The following is a 14997-nucleotide window of genomic DNA, read 5'->3' on the forward strand; positions in this document are numbered from 1 at the left end:
TAAAAATTTTACTTTTTGTGTTCACGATGGAGCCCTACAGCGTAGACGATATTAGTTAGTCCATTATGTTGTTGTTTCTTATTACTATGCAAGTGTATTTTCAGATGGTTTTGTACAGCCAAAATTAACTACTGATATGTAACTGAACTTCACTTGAAGGCCTCTCACCTTTGACGGAATGTTCCGCTGCCTAAGAGCCCAGGTAACAGAGTTCCAAACTGCCTTTGTCACATGTATCTGGGGTGTAACTAACCCTCAGCACAAAATTAAATAAATATCTTTGTAAGTTTCAAGCAGGAACGCTGCACATACAGACTCCTACCACCATAGCCACTTCTAAAAGCAGAAGTAGTCATTGTGGTTGGAGTAACACTTTAAACCCCACAGTGTTGTATGCACGTGTGCATTTAGTTGTAGTGGCCTAAAACATAAAATTCCCGAATCAGTTTTCCCCCATTCCCGGTTTATTGAGTAAACCTTGCAATAGCTAACACTGTCCATTTGCTCAGTTTGCTGCTGATGCAACTGCTCATACAAATAAAGTTGATTTGGTTAAAAAAACAAAAAAAAAACAACAACTCCCTTCTTTCTTCTCCTGCCCTTCACGCATACGTACTGGCCGGTGACGTCACGCGCACTGTGTTCGTCAGTTCCGGCGTTTCCTCCTCCTGCCGTGCGGCTTCCTGGCTGCTGCCCCGGATGGTGTATAGCGGTAGCGGTGGTGCTGCGGCTGCTGCTCTCCTGTCACCTGACGCAGCGGCCAGCGGCCCTTGTCCTCCAGTTCCTCTGCCGGATAGCTCCAGTCTCTCAGTTCGGACATCTGACCCACAGCCCGCTCCAACGCCCTCTCTCCCCGGCCTCCCAGCCCCGGTGTCCCGCCCGGAGGGGGCCCAGCTGCCGAAGATGGCGGCGGGGACCGCGGCGGGCGCCTCGGAGTGGCTGGTGATGAGGGACGGCTGCCGGCGCTGCGACGAGCAGGGAGTGAGCAGTCTATCCTACCACCCAGCGCTCAACGCCATCCTGGCTGTCACCAGCCGCGGGAGCATCAAAGTGATCGACGGCACGTCAGGGGCGATCCTACAGGCGTCAGCCGTGCACGGTGAGTGAGGGATGGATGGGGGATAGCTGGGGGGACTGGCCGCATCATGGCTGCCTCTCACTGTACATCTACCGGGCCCTGCTTTACACACATTGTATGGCCGGTACTAATCGTGTCATTACCTGTGTTACAGTGTTGGTAATCTAGGGTGCATTCTTTGTGTGCCAGTCAAGGGCCATGGTGCTGTCAATGTTTGTGTCAGGCAAGGGCTTTGATCAAAGTGTGTGTGTGGAACAATGAAAGGTTGCCACGCTGTCGTTTAAGCGGCAGCAGAAGGTTGCCACACCGCCGTTTCTTGAGCGTTGGCGGCAGCAGGTTGTCACTCCGTTGTTCCTTGAGCAGCGGCGGAAGGTTGCCACGCCGCCGTTCCATGAGCAGCGGCAGCAGGTTGCCACGCCGCCGTTCCTTGAGTAGCGGCAGCAGGTTGCCACGCCGCCGTTCCTTGAGCAGCGGCATCAGGTTGCCACGCCGCCGTTCCTTGAGCAGCGGCGGAAGGTTGCCACGCCGCCGTTCCTTGAGCAGCGGCATCAGGTTGCCACGCCGCCGTTCCTTGAGCAGCGGCGGAAGGTTGCCACGCCGCCGTTCCTTGAGCAGCGGCGGAAGGTTGCCACGCCGCCGTTCCTTGAGCAGCGGCGGAAGGTTGCCACGCCGCCGTTCCTTGAGCAGCGGCGGAAGGTTGCCACGCCGCCGTTCCTTGAGCAGCGGCGGAAGGTTGCCACGCCGCCGTTCCTTGAGCAGCGGCGGAAGGTTGCCACGCCGCCGCCGTTCCTTGAGCAGCGGCGGAAGGTTGCCACGCCGCCGCCGTTCCTTGAGCAGCGGCGGAAGGTTGCCACGCCGCCGCCGTTCCTTGAGCAGCGGCGGAAGGTTGCCACGCCGCCGCCGTTCCTTGAGCAGCGGCGGAAGGTTGCCACGCCACCGCCGTTCCTTGAGCAGCGGCGGAGGGTTGCCACGCCGCCGCCGTTCCTTGAGCAGCGGCGGAAGGTTGCCACGCCGCCGCCGTTCCTTGAGCAGCGGCGGAAGGTTGCCACGCCGCCGCCGTTCCTTGAGCAGCGGCGGAAGGTTGCCACGCCGCCGCCGTTCCTTGAGCAGCGGCGGAAGGTTGCCACACTGTTGATCATTGTTTTCGGATTTCTTATGTATCAATCATATAAGCATATATGTCACTAACCTTTATTTTCTCTTCATTTCTATCAATCTGGATGTAATTACTAAATCCTTAAAGGGTTGCTCTAAGCACCAGGACCACTTCAGTAATCATAGTGCCTGTATTCTGTATGTGCAGTGGTTCACTATGAAACACTTTACATATAGAGTTTAACTCCTCAGCTGCTGGCGGTGTAACTCCAGTATTATGGAAGAATAGTCCTGGGCTGGCAAATATGATATTTTTTGCATATGGGATATCTTACATCAGCATGCTGGCGACTGTTGTCCTATGACGGCACACCTCCGCATTTTCTTTTTCAATGGGGTTACCAGCGCAGCAAGGGTTAATTTAATCAAAATCAGTGTTTTTTTTTTTTTTTTGACACTTTAATACTATGATTGCAGCTCTGTATTAACCCGTCCACCATTTGACCTTTTTAATAGGTTGAAAGTGCAGGGCATCCTTGCCCCAAGCACCTTCACCCTGTCTCTACCTTTCAAATTTGTAACTGCTAATGCAGAAGATTACTTCTGCATTTTAAGAGCTGCAGCAGATATATGCTGTAGGGTCAGGAGATTCCGGTTTCCCCTCAATCTGCTCCAAAATGGTTTGACAAGAACTTGGAAAATGGTGTCCGCCAACGATTTGCACTACAATTAGCTGTAGTGGTCAAGGTGCTTAGCGTGCTTCTATAATGTTATAATGTTATTTATTGAGATTACATTCTAAACCCAATGTAATGGCTGCCACCACTTAGGCACTTCTTTATTGCTGCCATTCTATGTGCTGTCACAAAGCAATTCCTGCGATACCGATGTCTATTATGCGCAGTATGTTGGGGGACCTCTATTAATTATATCACGTGCTGCAATTGCAGTGCTTACTTATTATTATAATTATTATTATTATTGGCATTTATATAGCGCCAACAAATTCCATAGCACTTTACAATATTATAAAAGGGATAGATTTAACAATAAATAAGACAATTACAAAAAAAACTTACCGGAACAATAGGTTCAACAGCTCAGTCTATAGGAGGTGGAGTACTTGCCATTACCAGACAGACTAAATAGGTCCCTCATGCCATACGGTGATCCTGTTTTGTGATTGACTGCTGATGGTTGGATTGGCTGTCCATTTGGCTATTTAGGGCTGTGATAAAAACAATAGCATCAAAGTGTCAAAATGGTCAGTATGGTGTTATAGATTAAACTGTGTCACTGAACCATCTTTTTCGTTCTATAAAAGTCATATTACACCTGTCCTGAAGGGTTTTCTTCCTAACTCACTTTAACTCTGACAGCCACTAGAAGCCGCTTCCACGATTCTCACTGTGAAAATCACAGTGAGAAGACGCTGCCGTCCATAGGAAAGCATTGAGTAATGCTTTCCTATGGGCGGTTTGAATGCGTGCGGCTCTTGCCGCGCATGCGCATTCAGCGCTGACGTCAGCAGGAGGAGGAGAGGTCACCAGCACCGAGGGAGCCCGGCGCTGGTGACAGGTAAGGGGCTGAAGGGATTTTAACATTATAGGCACCCAGACCATTTCATCTCATTAAAGTGATCTGGATGCAGTGTCTCTGGCCCACTTTGTCCCACTCTGTTCTGCAATGTAAAACATTGCAGATTTTGAGAAACTGCAATGTTTAAATTGCAGTAATAAGACAGTCTCTAGTGGCTACCTGCAAAACAGCCACTAAAGGCGCTTCCGGGAGTTAACTGGACTCTCCTAAATGACTCTGGACGTTCTTGTGCTCCTCAGTGAAATCCCCATAAGAAAGCATTGAGGCAATGCTTTCCTATGGAGAGGGCCTAATGCACTTGCGAGACTCTCTGCGCATGCACATTAGGTCCCCCCATTGGATGTCGGAGGAGGAGGTGGATCGCTGACCCACCATTGAGGGACATCGCCACTGGAATCGGGTGAGTAAATAAAGGGTTTTAACCCCTTAAGGACACATGACCTGTATGACATGTCATGATTCCCTTTTATTCCAGAAGTTTGGTCCTTAAAGGGTTAAGCCTTTTCAGTGTTGGGGTGTGACCGGCGATGGGAGGAGGGGACCAGAGGGCACTACAGTGTAAGGAACACAACTTTGCATTTTTAACCCTATAGATTCCCTTTCCAACTTATCTGAAAATATATTATTCTAATTTGGAAATCTTCATCTGGTTGCCACCAGCAAGATTGAATCTTTGTTTAAAAAAAATATCACAATTTCAATTGAGTCTAACTGGCTAGTGAGTTAAATCATTATTTAAATCGACTTGATTTAAATCCATTTCGCCCTGTACTTGTCTGCACTATTTTCTATATTTTTTATTTCTTTTTAAAAATAACTTGCCTTGTATAGTTAAAAATTTCTGAAAATGCTCATGATCATTTATTTTTTCTTACATTTTTATTTTTGATTTTTATTGAAACAATAGTGTCTGAAATCAGTTATAAACATAAAAAATGCATGTTATTGAAGATGGTGCTAAATGTTGTAAAAAAAAAAAAAAAAAAAATCACAACAGAACTTGAATATGAATAATGGTTGTTTACATCCAGAGTATACAAATCAATAAAATCACACAAGGTAAGGCAAAACAGCACTTTGCAGATTTGTGTCGTAGTAAGTGATATATGCACCTCTAGCAAACAACCATAACTCTTATAGTGAGATGAATTCAATGAGAATAACTCAACTTAACCCCTGAAGGACTGAGCCAAATGTAAACATTGTGATCAAAACAAAACGTAAACAAAACCTGGAATTTGACTATATGTTTGTTCAACCGTAATTCACCTCTTTCATATTAAGTGCACCCACACTTATTATATATAATTTTATTCAGGGGAAAGAGGGCTTTCATTTAACATCAAATATTCAGCTATGAAACATTATTTAATTTAAATGAAATATAAAAAAAATTGGGCGAAAATAAGACATTTCATTTTGTTAGTTCTCCATGACATTTTAACTGTAAATGTCATACTGTTTGCTTTTACTGCAATAAAATACACATTTGTTTTCACCGATGTCTCACATGTAAAACAGTACCCCCAATGTACAGGATTTATGGTGTGTTGGGAAGTTACAGGGTTAAATATAGCATGTTACATTTTTCGTTTTTTTCACATTGAAATTTGCCAGATTGGTTACGTTGCCTTTGAGACCGTATGGTAGCCCAGGAATGAGAATTACCCCCATGATGGCATACCATTTGCAATAGTAGACAACCCAAGGTATTGCAATTGGGGTATGCCCACTCTTTATTAGTAGCCACTTAGTCACAAACACTGGCCAAAATTGGCAATCAAATGAGTTTTTTTGCATTTTTCACACGCAAACAAATATTAACACTAACTTTGGCCAGTGCTTGTGACAAAGTGGCTACTAATAAAGACTGGACATATCCCATTTGCCATGCCTTGGTTTGTCTACTATTGCAAATGGTATGCCATCAAGGGAGTAATTCCCATTCCTGGGCTACCATACGGTCTGAAAGGCAATGTAATTGGGATCGACCAATCTTGTTTTTTTTATTTCTTTTTAGAGCTGATACCGATAATCTGTGAAGTTTCAGGCCGATGGCTGATAACTTATCGATATTCTGTACATTTACCCTTTTGAAAAAAATAAACAATTTCTACACAAGTCTACTGTTAACTGAAAATGTTTGTTTATTTTTTTTGCAAATCTTTTTTTTTAATTGTATTAAAGGGACACTATAGTCACCCAGACTACTTCAGCTCAATGAAGTGGTCTGGGTGCCAGGTTCCCCAGGTTTTAACCCTTCAGACGTAAACATAGCAGTTTCAGATTAACTGCTATGTTTACATTGCAGGGTTAATCCAGCCTCTAGTGGCTTCGCATTCAGCGTGCAGAATGTCCATAGGAAAGCATTGAGAAATGCTTTCCTTTGGACTGTTTGCGCGTGCGACTCTTGCTGCGCATTCCGCTCCACTCGGGAGCAGACGTCGGCGGGAAGGAGAGGTCATCAGTGCCGAGGGAGCCCGGCGCTGGATTAAGGTAAGTGGCTGAAGGGGTTTTAACCCCTTAAGCACAGAGGAGGGGGGGGGGGGGGGGACCTAAGGGTTATATAGTGTCAGGAAAACTAGTTTGTTTTCCTTACACTATAGTGATCCTTTAAAGGATCACTATAGAGTCAGGAACACAACATGTATTCTTGACCCTATAGTGTTAAAACCACCATCGAGCCCCTCATGCCTCTATAAATATAGCAAAATCTTACTGTATTCAAGCCTGAAGCTGTAACTCTGCATGCTGTTTGACTCAGAAAAACAAGCAATCTGCTGACATCATCAGAAGTGGTAGCCTGATCCAATCACAGTGCTTCTTCATAGGATTGGCTGAGACTGACAAGGAGTCAGATCTGGGGCAGAGCCACCATGATTCAAACACAGCCTTGGCCAATCAGCATCTCCTCATAGAGATTAGTTGAATCAATTGCATCTCTATGAGGAAAGTTCAGTGTCTGCATGCAGAGGGAGGAGACACTGAATGATTGGATGCATTTTAGGCAGCCATGACCCAGGAAGGATCTCTAACAGCCATCTAAGGAGACTGGTCAAAAAAGGAGTTATCACTAAGCTGTAATGTAAATGGAGTGGCCAGTGGAGTTATCACTAGGCTTTAATGTAAACACTGCATTTTCTCTGAAAAGACAGTGTTTACAGCAAAATGTCTGAATAATGCTTCTACTCACAGAACAAATTCAATAAGCTGTAGTTGTTCTGGTGACTATAGTGTCCCTTTAAGGTAAAGGCACAAAATATACATGCCAGTCTGAATTATTTGTTTTCAAGAATGTGTGTAGTGGATGCAGTGAGAGTATTTGATTAGTGAATGCAGTGTGTTTGTGTAGTGTGTGTATATAATGCATGCAGAGTGTGTGTGTGTGTGTGTGTATAGTGAATGCAGTGAGTGTTTGTGTAGTGTGTATATAATGAACGCAGAGTGTTTGTGTAGTGTGTGTATAGTTAATTAGTTAATATAGCTTGATTGCTACATCTAATTGCTGCTTCTAAGTGTGTGATTGGAGATATTCGGGAGAGTTTTACAGAAACTTCAACTGTCTAAGATTTTGCTAAGAGTTTTATTTTTTTACTGTTACAAGTAAGATTCATCTATAGGAAAAGGTTACTGATTGCACAAGGTTTGATTTCCTGTTGGTAATTATAAGGCATTTGATTAGTTAGCTACTTGCTATTGATTGCTGTTTAATTAGCTATTGTTTGCAAATAAGCAGAGGCCTACCCAGGTGTTAAACATTCCTAGTGAGTGGTGCTTTTCTGAGTAATATAAGGGTTTTGGTCATTAGCTTGGCTAATATAGCTTGGTTGCTACTTCTAAGTGCTGCTTCTAAGTGTGTGCTTGGAAATATTCTGGAGATATACTGGAGGTAATCTGAGGTATTCAGGAGAACCAAAAGAGAAAAAAAGAATTGTTTGCCATTTTAATGAGGTGAATAATTTAAATCAGACGTAGTTCAGTGTAATAGTTATGCATTTGTTTCACATTCCACCTTTTGGAGATTTGGATGCGGTCTAATCTGTAGACAGTTCTCTTTATTGCGGCAATAGATTGTATTCTGGAAGTCAGAGATTTGTAAATTACCTGGTAAACAAACTAAGGTTGGAACTGCTGCAAAGCCACTGGTGCAGACACATACTAGGAATGGCAGATGGATTACTGCAGGATCTGGTAGACTTGGAGTTGTGGATAAAAGGCATATTTCAGTTTGTTGCTCTACATAATTCATTTTCAGCACTTTCTAAGTGTAGTGGTGTTATGGAGACCTTCTCAGGCACCAGGTGTAGTGGTGTTATGGAGACAGGCACTGAGGGTAGTGATGTTGGTGAGACAGGCTCAGGCACCGAGGGTAGTGGTGTTGTGGAGACAGGCTTGGAGACTATGGTTAGGCCTAATAGAAAGTTTTTGTTGGGGGATTCTATCATAACATGTGTGGAGATGGACAATGGTGGTCTTGTGAGATGTCTTCCCGGAGCTACTGCTCACAGAGGCAGGAGCCATACTTGTAATATTGTTAAGCGAGCAAAGCAGGAAGGGGAATTGGATGTACCTTATATACTCGAGCATAAGCCGACCCGAATATAAGCCGAGGTCCCTAATTTTACCCAAAAAAACTGGGAAAACTTATTGACTCGAGTATAAGACTAGGGTGGGAAATGCATCAGCTACTGGTAAATTTCTAAATAAAATTAGATCCTATAAAAAATTATATTAATTGAATATTTATTTACAGTGTGTGTATGAGTGCAGCGTGTGTGTGTGTGTTGCAGAGCCTTGGTGGGGGGAGGGCAATTTTATTATTATTATTTTTAATTAGTTTAATAAAAATTTTTATTTTTTCTTATATTGAATTATTATTATAATTCTTATTTTTTATTTTATTTTATTTTATTTTCGTCCCCCCTCCCTGCTTCCTAGCTGGCCAGGGAGGGGGGCTCTCCATCCCTGGTGGTCCAGTGGCATTGGTAGTTCAGTGGGGGGAAGAGGGGGGCTGGCAGGGAGCACTTACCTCTCCTGCAGCTCCTGTCAGCTCCCTTCTCCTCCGCGCAGGTCCTTTGTCAGCTCACACTGTAAGTCTCGCGAGAGCCGCACTATGACCCCGCGGCTCTCGCGAGATTTACACTGGGAGCTGACCGAGGTGCTGAAAGGACCGTCGCGGAGGAGAAGGGAGCTGACAGGAGCTGCAGGAGAGGTAAGTAAAGGCTCTGCAGCCCTCACAGCACCCTGTCTGTATTATGGCAATGCAAAAAATGTGCTGAAAAACTCGGCTTATACTCGAGTATATACGGTACTTGTCCATCTAGGGGACAAATGACTTGGCTTGTAATGGGGTTTTGTGTTCTTGCCAATGATTCCACACTGTCATTCTCTGAAGTTCTGCCTGTGCAGAACACTCAGATTGACAGGCGGATGCATATTAGGGACTTTAACTTGTAGTTTGGTGAATGGTGTCGGGAGCAATGATTTGGCTTAATTTCTCATGGTAGCTCTGTTTGGATTGGAAATAAACTGTACAGAAAAAGATGGTTTGCATCTTTCTCAAAAGGGAACAAATGTTCTCAGTGAGCAGTTCAGAGGTTTTGCTAGGATGTATTTAAACTGGGGGGGGGGGACACAAAACATCAATCTAATTGTCCCCCAAAACAAGGACAGAAGGTGCCTGTTGCAAATGTGTTTAAAAAATAAGCTTAGTCATGTGTACAAATGCTCGCAGTTTAGGGAATAAGATCCATGAACTTGAAGCAATAAGGGCAACTGATGATGTAGATTTAGTCGCTGTTACCGAGACATGGTATAATGAGAAAAATGACTGGGACATAGCAATACCAGGGTACTCTTTATATAGAAAAGACAGGGAAAGCAAGAAAGGGGAAAGGGTGGCCCTGTATATGAAGGATAGCATAAAATCTAGCCTAATAAAAGTTAGTGAGGCGAACAGAGTCCGTTTGGGTTACGTTAGAATTTGGTAATCACACAGTAACTCGTGTAGGTGTGATTTATAGGCCCCCAGGACAAATAGAAGAGTTGGATAACTACTAGTTAACGAAATAGCTAAAAGGACAATGAAGGTTGAAGTTATCATCATGGGTGACTTTAATCTTCCTGATGTGAGTTGGAAAACCAAAATAACTGCTTGTGCCAGGAGCACACATATTCTAAACTCCCTACTGGGATTGTCTCTAAAACAAGTAGTTGAGGGGCTAACTCGTAAAGAGGCCATACTCGATTTTGTGTGAACAAATGGAGATTTGTTATCAGGTATTACTGTAGGTGAAAGTTTAGGATCCAGTGGTCATCAGTCAGTCTGGTTTAATATAAGAACAGTGACTGAGTCACACCACACAAAAACAAAAGTTTGACTTTAAAAAAAAAAGACTTTTCTAAAATTAGAATATGTGTAAAGGAGTCATTATCAGACTTGAGCAATTTAAATGTAGTCCAATAGAAATGGGATTATTTAAAAGTTGCATAAGACTTGTCAGTAAAAGCAAAAAATGCAAGAAACCACTGTGGTATTCCGCAGATGTGGGCAAAATATCAAACAACAAAAAAGTTAGCATTAAGTCATTATAAAAAAAAAAAAGAGTGAGGAAGACAGACAGATCTATAAGATTAGACAGAAAGAGACCAAGCAAGTTATAAGAGCTTCCAAATCTCACACAGAAGAGAAAATAGCACAGTCAGTAAAAAAAAGGGGACAAAGATTTTTTAGATACATAAATGAGAAAAGGAAAGTAAAACAAGGATTAGTTAGATTAAAAACAAAAGAAGGAAGGTATGTAGAAGAGGATAAAGGTCTAGCTGACTGCCTCAATGAATATTTGTATTACAGATGAAAATGAAGGAAAGGGACCTCAGTTAAGAAAAAGGATAAATGAGTAATTTATTACACGTGAGTTTACAGAGGAAGAGGTTCTATTTCAACTGTCAAAAGTAAAGACAAATAAGTCAATGGGACCTGATGGAATACACCCAAAGTTATTAAGAGATTAGTGGTGTACTAGCAAAACCATTAAAGGACCACTATAGGCACCCAGACCACTTCAGCTTAATGAAGTGGTCTGGGTGCCAGGTCCAGCTAGGATTAACCCTTTCTTCTATAATGAAACTGCTATGTTTATAATAGGGTTAATCCAGCCTCTAGTGGCTGTCTCATTGACAGCCGCTAGAGGCGGTTCCGCGCTTCTCACTGTGATTTTCACAGTGAGAAGACGCCAGAGTCCCTAGGAATGCATTGATAATGCTTTCCTATGGACTGGCTGAATGCGCGCGCGGCTCCTGCTGCGCAAGCTCATACAGCGATGACGTCGGTGAGGAGGAGGAGAGTTCCCTGCCCGGCGCTGGAGAAAGAAGTAAGTTTAACCCCTTCCACCCCATAGAGCCCGGCGGGTGGGGGCACCCTCAGGGCACTATAGTGCCAGGAAAACAAGTATGTTTTCCTGGCATTATAGTGGTCCTTTAACAGATTTATTTAACCAATCATTGTTAACAGGAGTAGTCCCAGAAGATTGGAAGTTAGCACATTCACAAGAAAGGTAGTAGGGAGGAGCAACTATAGGCCAGTAAGCCTTACTTCAGTAGTGGGAAAAGTAATGGAAACCATGTTAAAGGATAGGATTGTTGAACATCTAAAACCACATGGATTTCAAGATCAGAGACAACATGGGTTTACTTCAGGGTGATCATGCCAAACTAATAGATTTTTCTTATTGGGTAACTAAAATAGTGTGTGTGTGTTGTGTGTAAAGAGGGGGGAGTTTAAATTTAAAAAAATGTAATGCTAGCAAATTAAATTCCCTGGACTTTCTGCCTGGTTTGTCAGGCAGGTCCTGCCAATTGTGATTAATTATCCCTGTTTAAAAAAAAAAAAATATATTATTTATATATACGTGTGTGTGTGTGTGTGTATATATATATATATATATGTATATATATATATATGTATATATATATATATATGTGTATATATATATATATATATATATATATATATGTATGTATGTATATATTATTTCATTCTACGTGTATTTTGATATATACATACACACACTATCAAAATACAGTTGGAACGAAATTACACACACATATATATTTTTTTAATTTTTAACGCAATTACATATTTATTTTATGATTTTATATATATATATAGATATATATATATAATACAGAATCCAGCGCACTCGTTCATTCACTAAACAATGATTTCAAATCTTAGAGATTGTAATCGTTTTATTTAAAAACACCTCACCTAGGCAAAAAATAATGGCGGCAGAGCTTCAGAGGGACTTTGGAAGGGGCAAAAGAGATAGACTTGGGCATTGTGTTAAACCCAGAGGGGTTGGGACACACAAACAAAGAAACACAGGGGTGCTGGGGAAGGGGCAAAAGAGACAGAGGCTGTCCCTCAACCTATTAGATTTTAGAAGTGTTGACTAAAATCTACTGAAGATTTAGTTGACTAAAACAATTTAAATGACTAAAATATGAATAAAAATACATTTAAATTTGCCACCAAAATGAACACTGTGTCTCAGCTTTACAAAGGAAGTGGAGGTTGCCTTAATCTCCACTCTTTTGTCACAATTGTCAAGCGTAGGAAAAATATACGCCTGTGAAAGTTATGTACGATTTTAAAAAGGACATTTATGTATAGTATGTCATTGTGTCATATGACATTAATATTCCCTATATAAAATATGGAATTTCCCCCCCCTGGTTAAGTGGGTTAATCTCATAAGAACGGACAATAGGTTGTAGGTAGGAATGCACCAAAATTTTTGACTGAAAGTGGGCCTATCCCGTTTCGGACGAAAACAGGTCAAATTTGCCAGAAAAAAAGGATATATAGCTATCAGAAATGACCGCACTCCAAGGACTTTATAGAGATTTTCAAATAAAATTAAACTTTTATTCAATCCATTTATTCAAACTTTTATTGCCTATGGCAACACGCTACCCACTCTGAAGTTTATGGCTATAGACCACATACCCCCCTTCCGACGTGGGGGTGATCTAAATAAACTTCTCTTACAACGTGAAACGTTCTGGATAAAACTTTGGACACAGTATATCCCAAAGGCTTGAACGAGAAGTACACATTATCTATTTTTCTGTAGTACTTTTTTTTGTTTCCCTATAGGAATTAAATGCACTGTTTAATTTAACCCAATAATTCTAAGCATATTTGTTTATATGTAGGTATTTGTTTATACAGCAAAGTGTATAGAATGTCTTGTTGCTATAATTTGATTTATGTTCCCCTGCATACATTGCATATCATTCCATTGCTTGTTCCATGCATGGTAAATAGGCTATTGCACATAGCTTGGGGACACATACTAATCATCTAGGGGTTAAATACCCTACTAGATCACCACACTCCAATGTTGTGTGCTATGTACCCAAGAGATAACTCTACTCAGGTCACACCTGGTATATAATCATATATAACGATACAGGGGACACTATGCAATTCAACACTGGTCACTTTCTTTGTCCATATTATTTATTAAGCTTTAGTGCCCTATGCATAATCAATGTATTAACATGGTAACATCTCCTGCTTTGAGCGGTTATTTATTTTTTAAAAATCATGTATGTCTATATTAAATGTTTTTTAGATCCGAACCATGAGAGATGCCCACCCTATTAGCTATAAGCATAGAGAGTTTAAGAGTAGACTTCTAGCCCAGCTCTTTCCTCAGTTACAAAGGAACGGATACACCATTTCAGTGCTGCATGGGATGAACTGCTCCAGCACTCAGAGGGAATTAACAGTATAACAGATTTTGGATTCCTGATGGCCCTTCCAGCCTGTTATTCTGTTTAAAATATATGAACACTGACAGATTAACTTTTGAAACATTCTAGACTCTGTATCCACTCCTACTTTACCCTGAGCTCAATCATGATTGTTGCTACTAGGCCACAAGGTGGAAAGCAATCGGTCCAGTTGGATTGTTACTAAGTAACCAGTAGCCCCGCCCCCTTTTCTGGGCCTTGCACACATGGCCAACACATTCAGAGATGCATTACTCTCTAACGCAGGGCAAGCTGTCTCATGGCTAGGTGAGCACAATTAAGGTAAATTATTTTGAGGGATTGGGGGTATGTATTTCTTTGTGTCTGCACTTGTAAGTTATGTTTTGTCCTGATGAAAGCTCCATGTGGGAGCTGAAATGTTGACTTTTTAAATGGAATGAATAAAAGTAAAATTTTATTTGAAAATCTCTAAAGTCCTTGGAGTGCGGTCATTTCTGCTATGTCTACATGATCCTTGCCAGACCCGCTCCAGGCACCACAGGATTACACCAGGAGTGCAAGCCCTCGTTATATATATTTATTTTGTAGTGCATCGTTTAACAGACATGCTTGCATGAAAAGAACACCATGGGACGGGGTGGGGGGGGGAGAAAAGAACACCATGGGACGGGGTGGGGGGGGAGAAAAGAACACCATGGGACGGGGTGGGGGGGGAGAAAAGAACACCATGGGACGGGGTGGGGGGGGAGAAAAGAACACCATGGGACGGGGTGGGGGGGGAGAAAAGAACACCATGGGACGGGGTGGGGGGGGAGAAAAGAACACCATGGGACGGGGTGGGGGGGGAGAAAAGAACACCATGGGACGGGGTGGGGGGGGAGAAAAGAACACCATGGGACGGGGTGGGGGGGGAGAAAAGAACACCATGGGACGGGGTGGGGGGGGAGAAAAGAACACCATGGGACGGGGTGGGGGGGAGAAAAGAACACCATGGGACGGGGTGGGGGGGGAGAAAAGAACACCATGGGACGGGGTGGGGGGGGAGAAAAGAACACCATGGGACGGGGTGGGGGGGGGAGAAAAGAACACCATGGGACGGGGTGGGGGGGGAGAAAAGAACACCATGGGACGGGGTGGGGGGGGGAGAAAAGAACACCATGGGACGGGGTGGGGGGGGAGAAAAGAACACCATGGGACGGGGTGGGGGGGGAGAAAAGAACACCATGGGACGGGGTGGGGGGGAGAAAAGAACACCATGGGACGGGGTGGGGGGGGAGAAAAGAACACCATGGGACGGGGTGGGGGGGAGAAAAGAACACCATGGGACGGGGTGGGGGGGAGAAAAGAACACCATGGGACGGGGTGGGGGGGGGGAGAAAAGAACACCATGGGACGGGGTGGGGGGGGGAGAAAAGAACACCATGGGACGGGGTGGGGGGGGG

The 14997-nt window shown here is 43.2% G+C and overlaps 1 protein-coding gene across 1 annotated transcript in view; it reads left to right on the forward strand.

Moving 5' to 3' along the window:
- The first annotated feature begins 668 nt into the window (after positions 1-668).
- BIRC6 (baculoviral IAP repeat containing 6) overlaps positions 669-14997 on the forward strand; it is a 305550-nt gene continuing 291221 nt past the window's right edge. Inside the window, exon 1 of the mRNA XM_063443109.1 lies at positions 669-1099. Coding sequence (XP_063299179.1) covers positions 700-1099 — 400 coding nt within the window. The 5' untranslated portion in view covers positions 669-699. The remainder of the gene's footprint in view (positions 1100-14997) is intronic.

This window comes from Pelobates fuscus, chromosome 2, assembly GCF_036172605.1.
Source record: "Pelobates fuscus isolate aPelFus1 chromosome 2, aPelFus1.pri, whole genome shotgun sequence".
Classification (NCBI taxonomy): domain Eukaryota; kingdom Metazoa; phylum Chordata; class Amphibia; order Anura; family Pelobatidae; genus Pelobates; species Pelobates fuscus.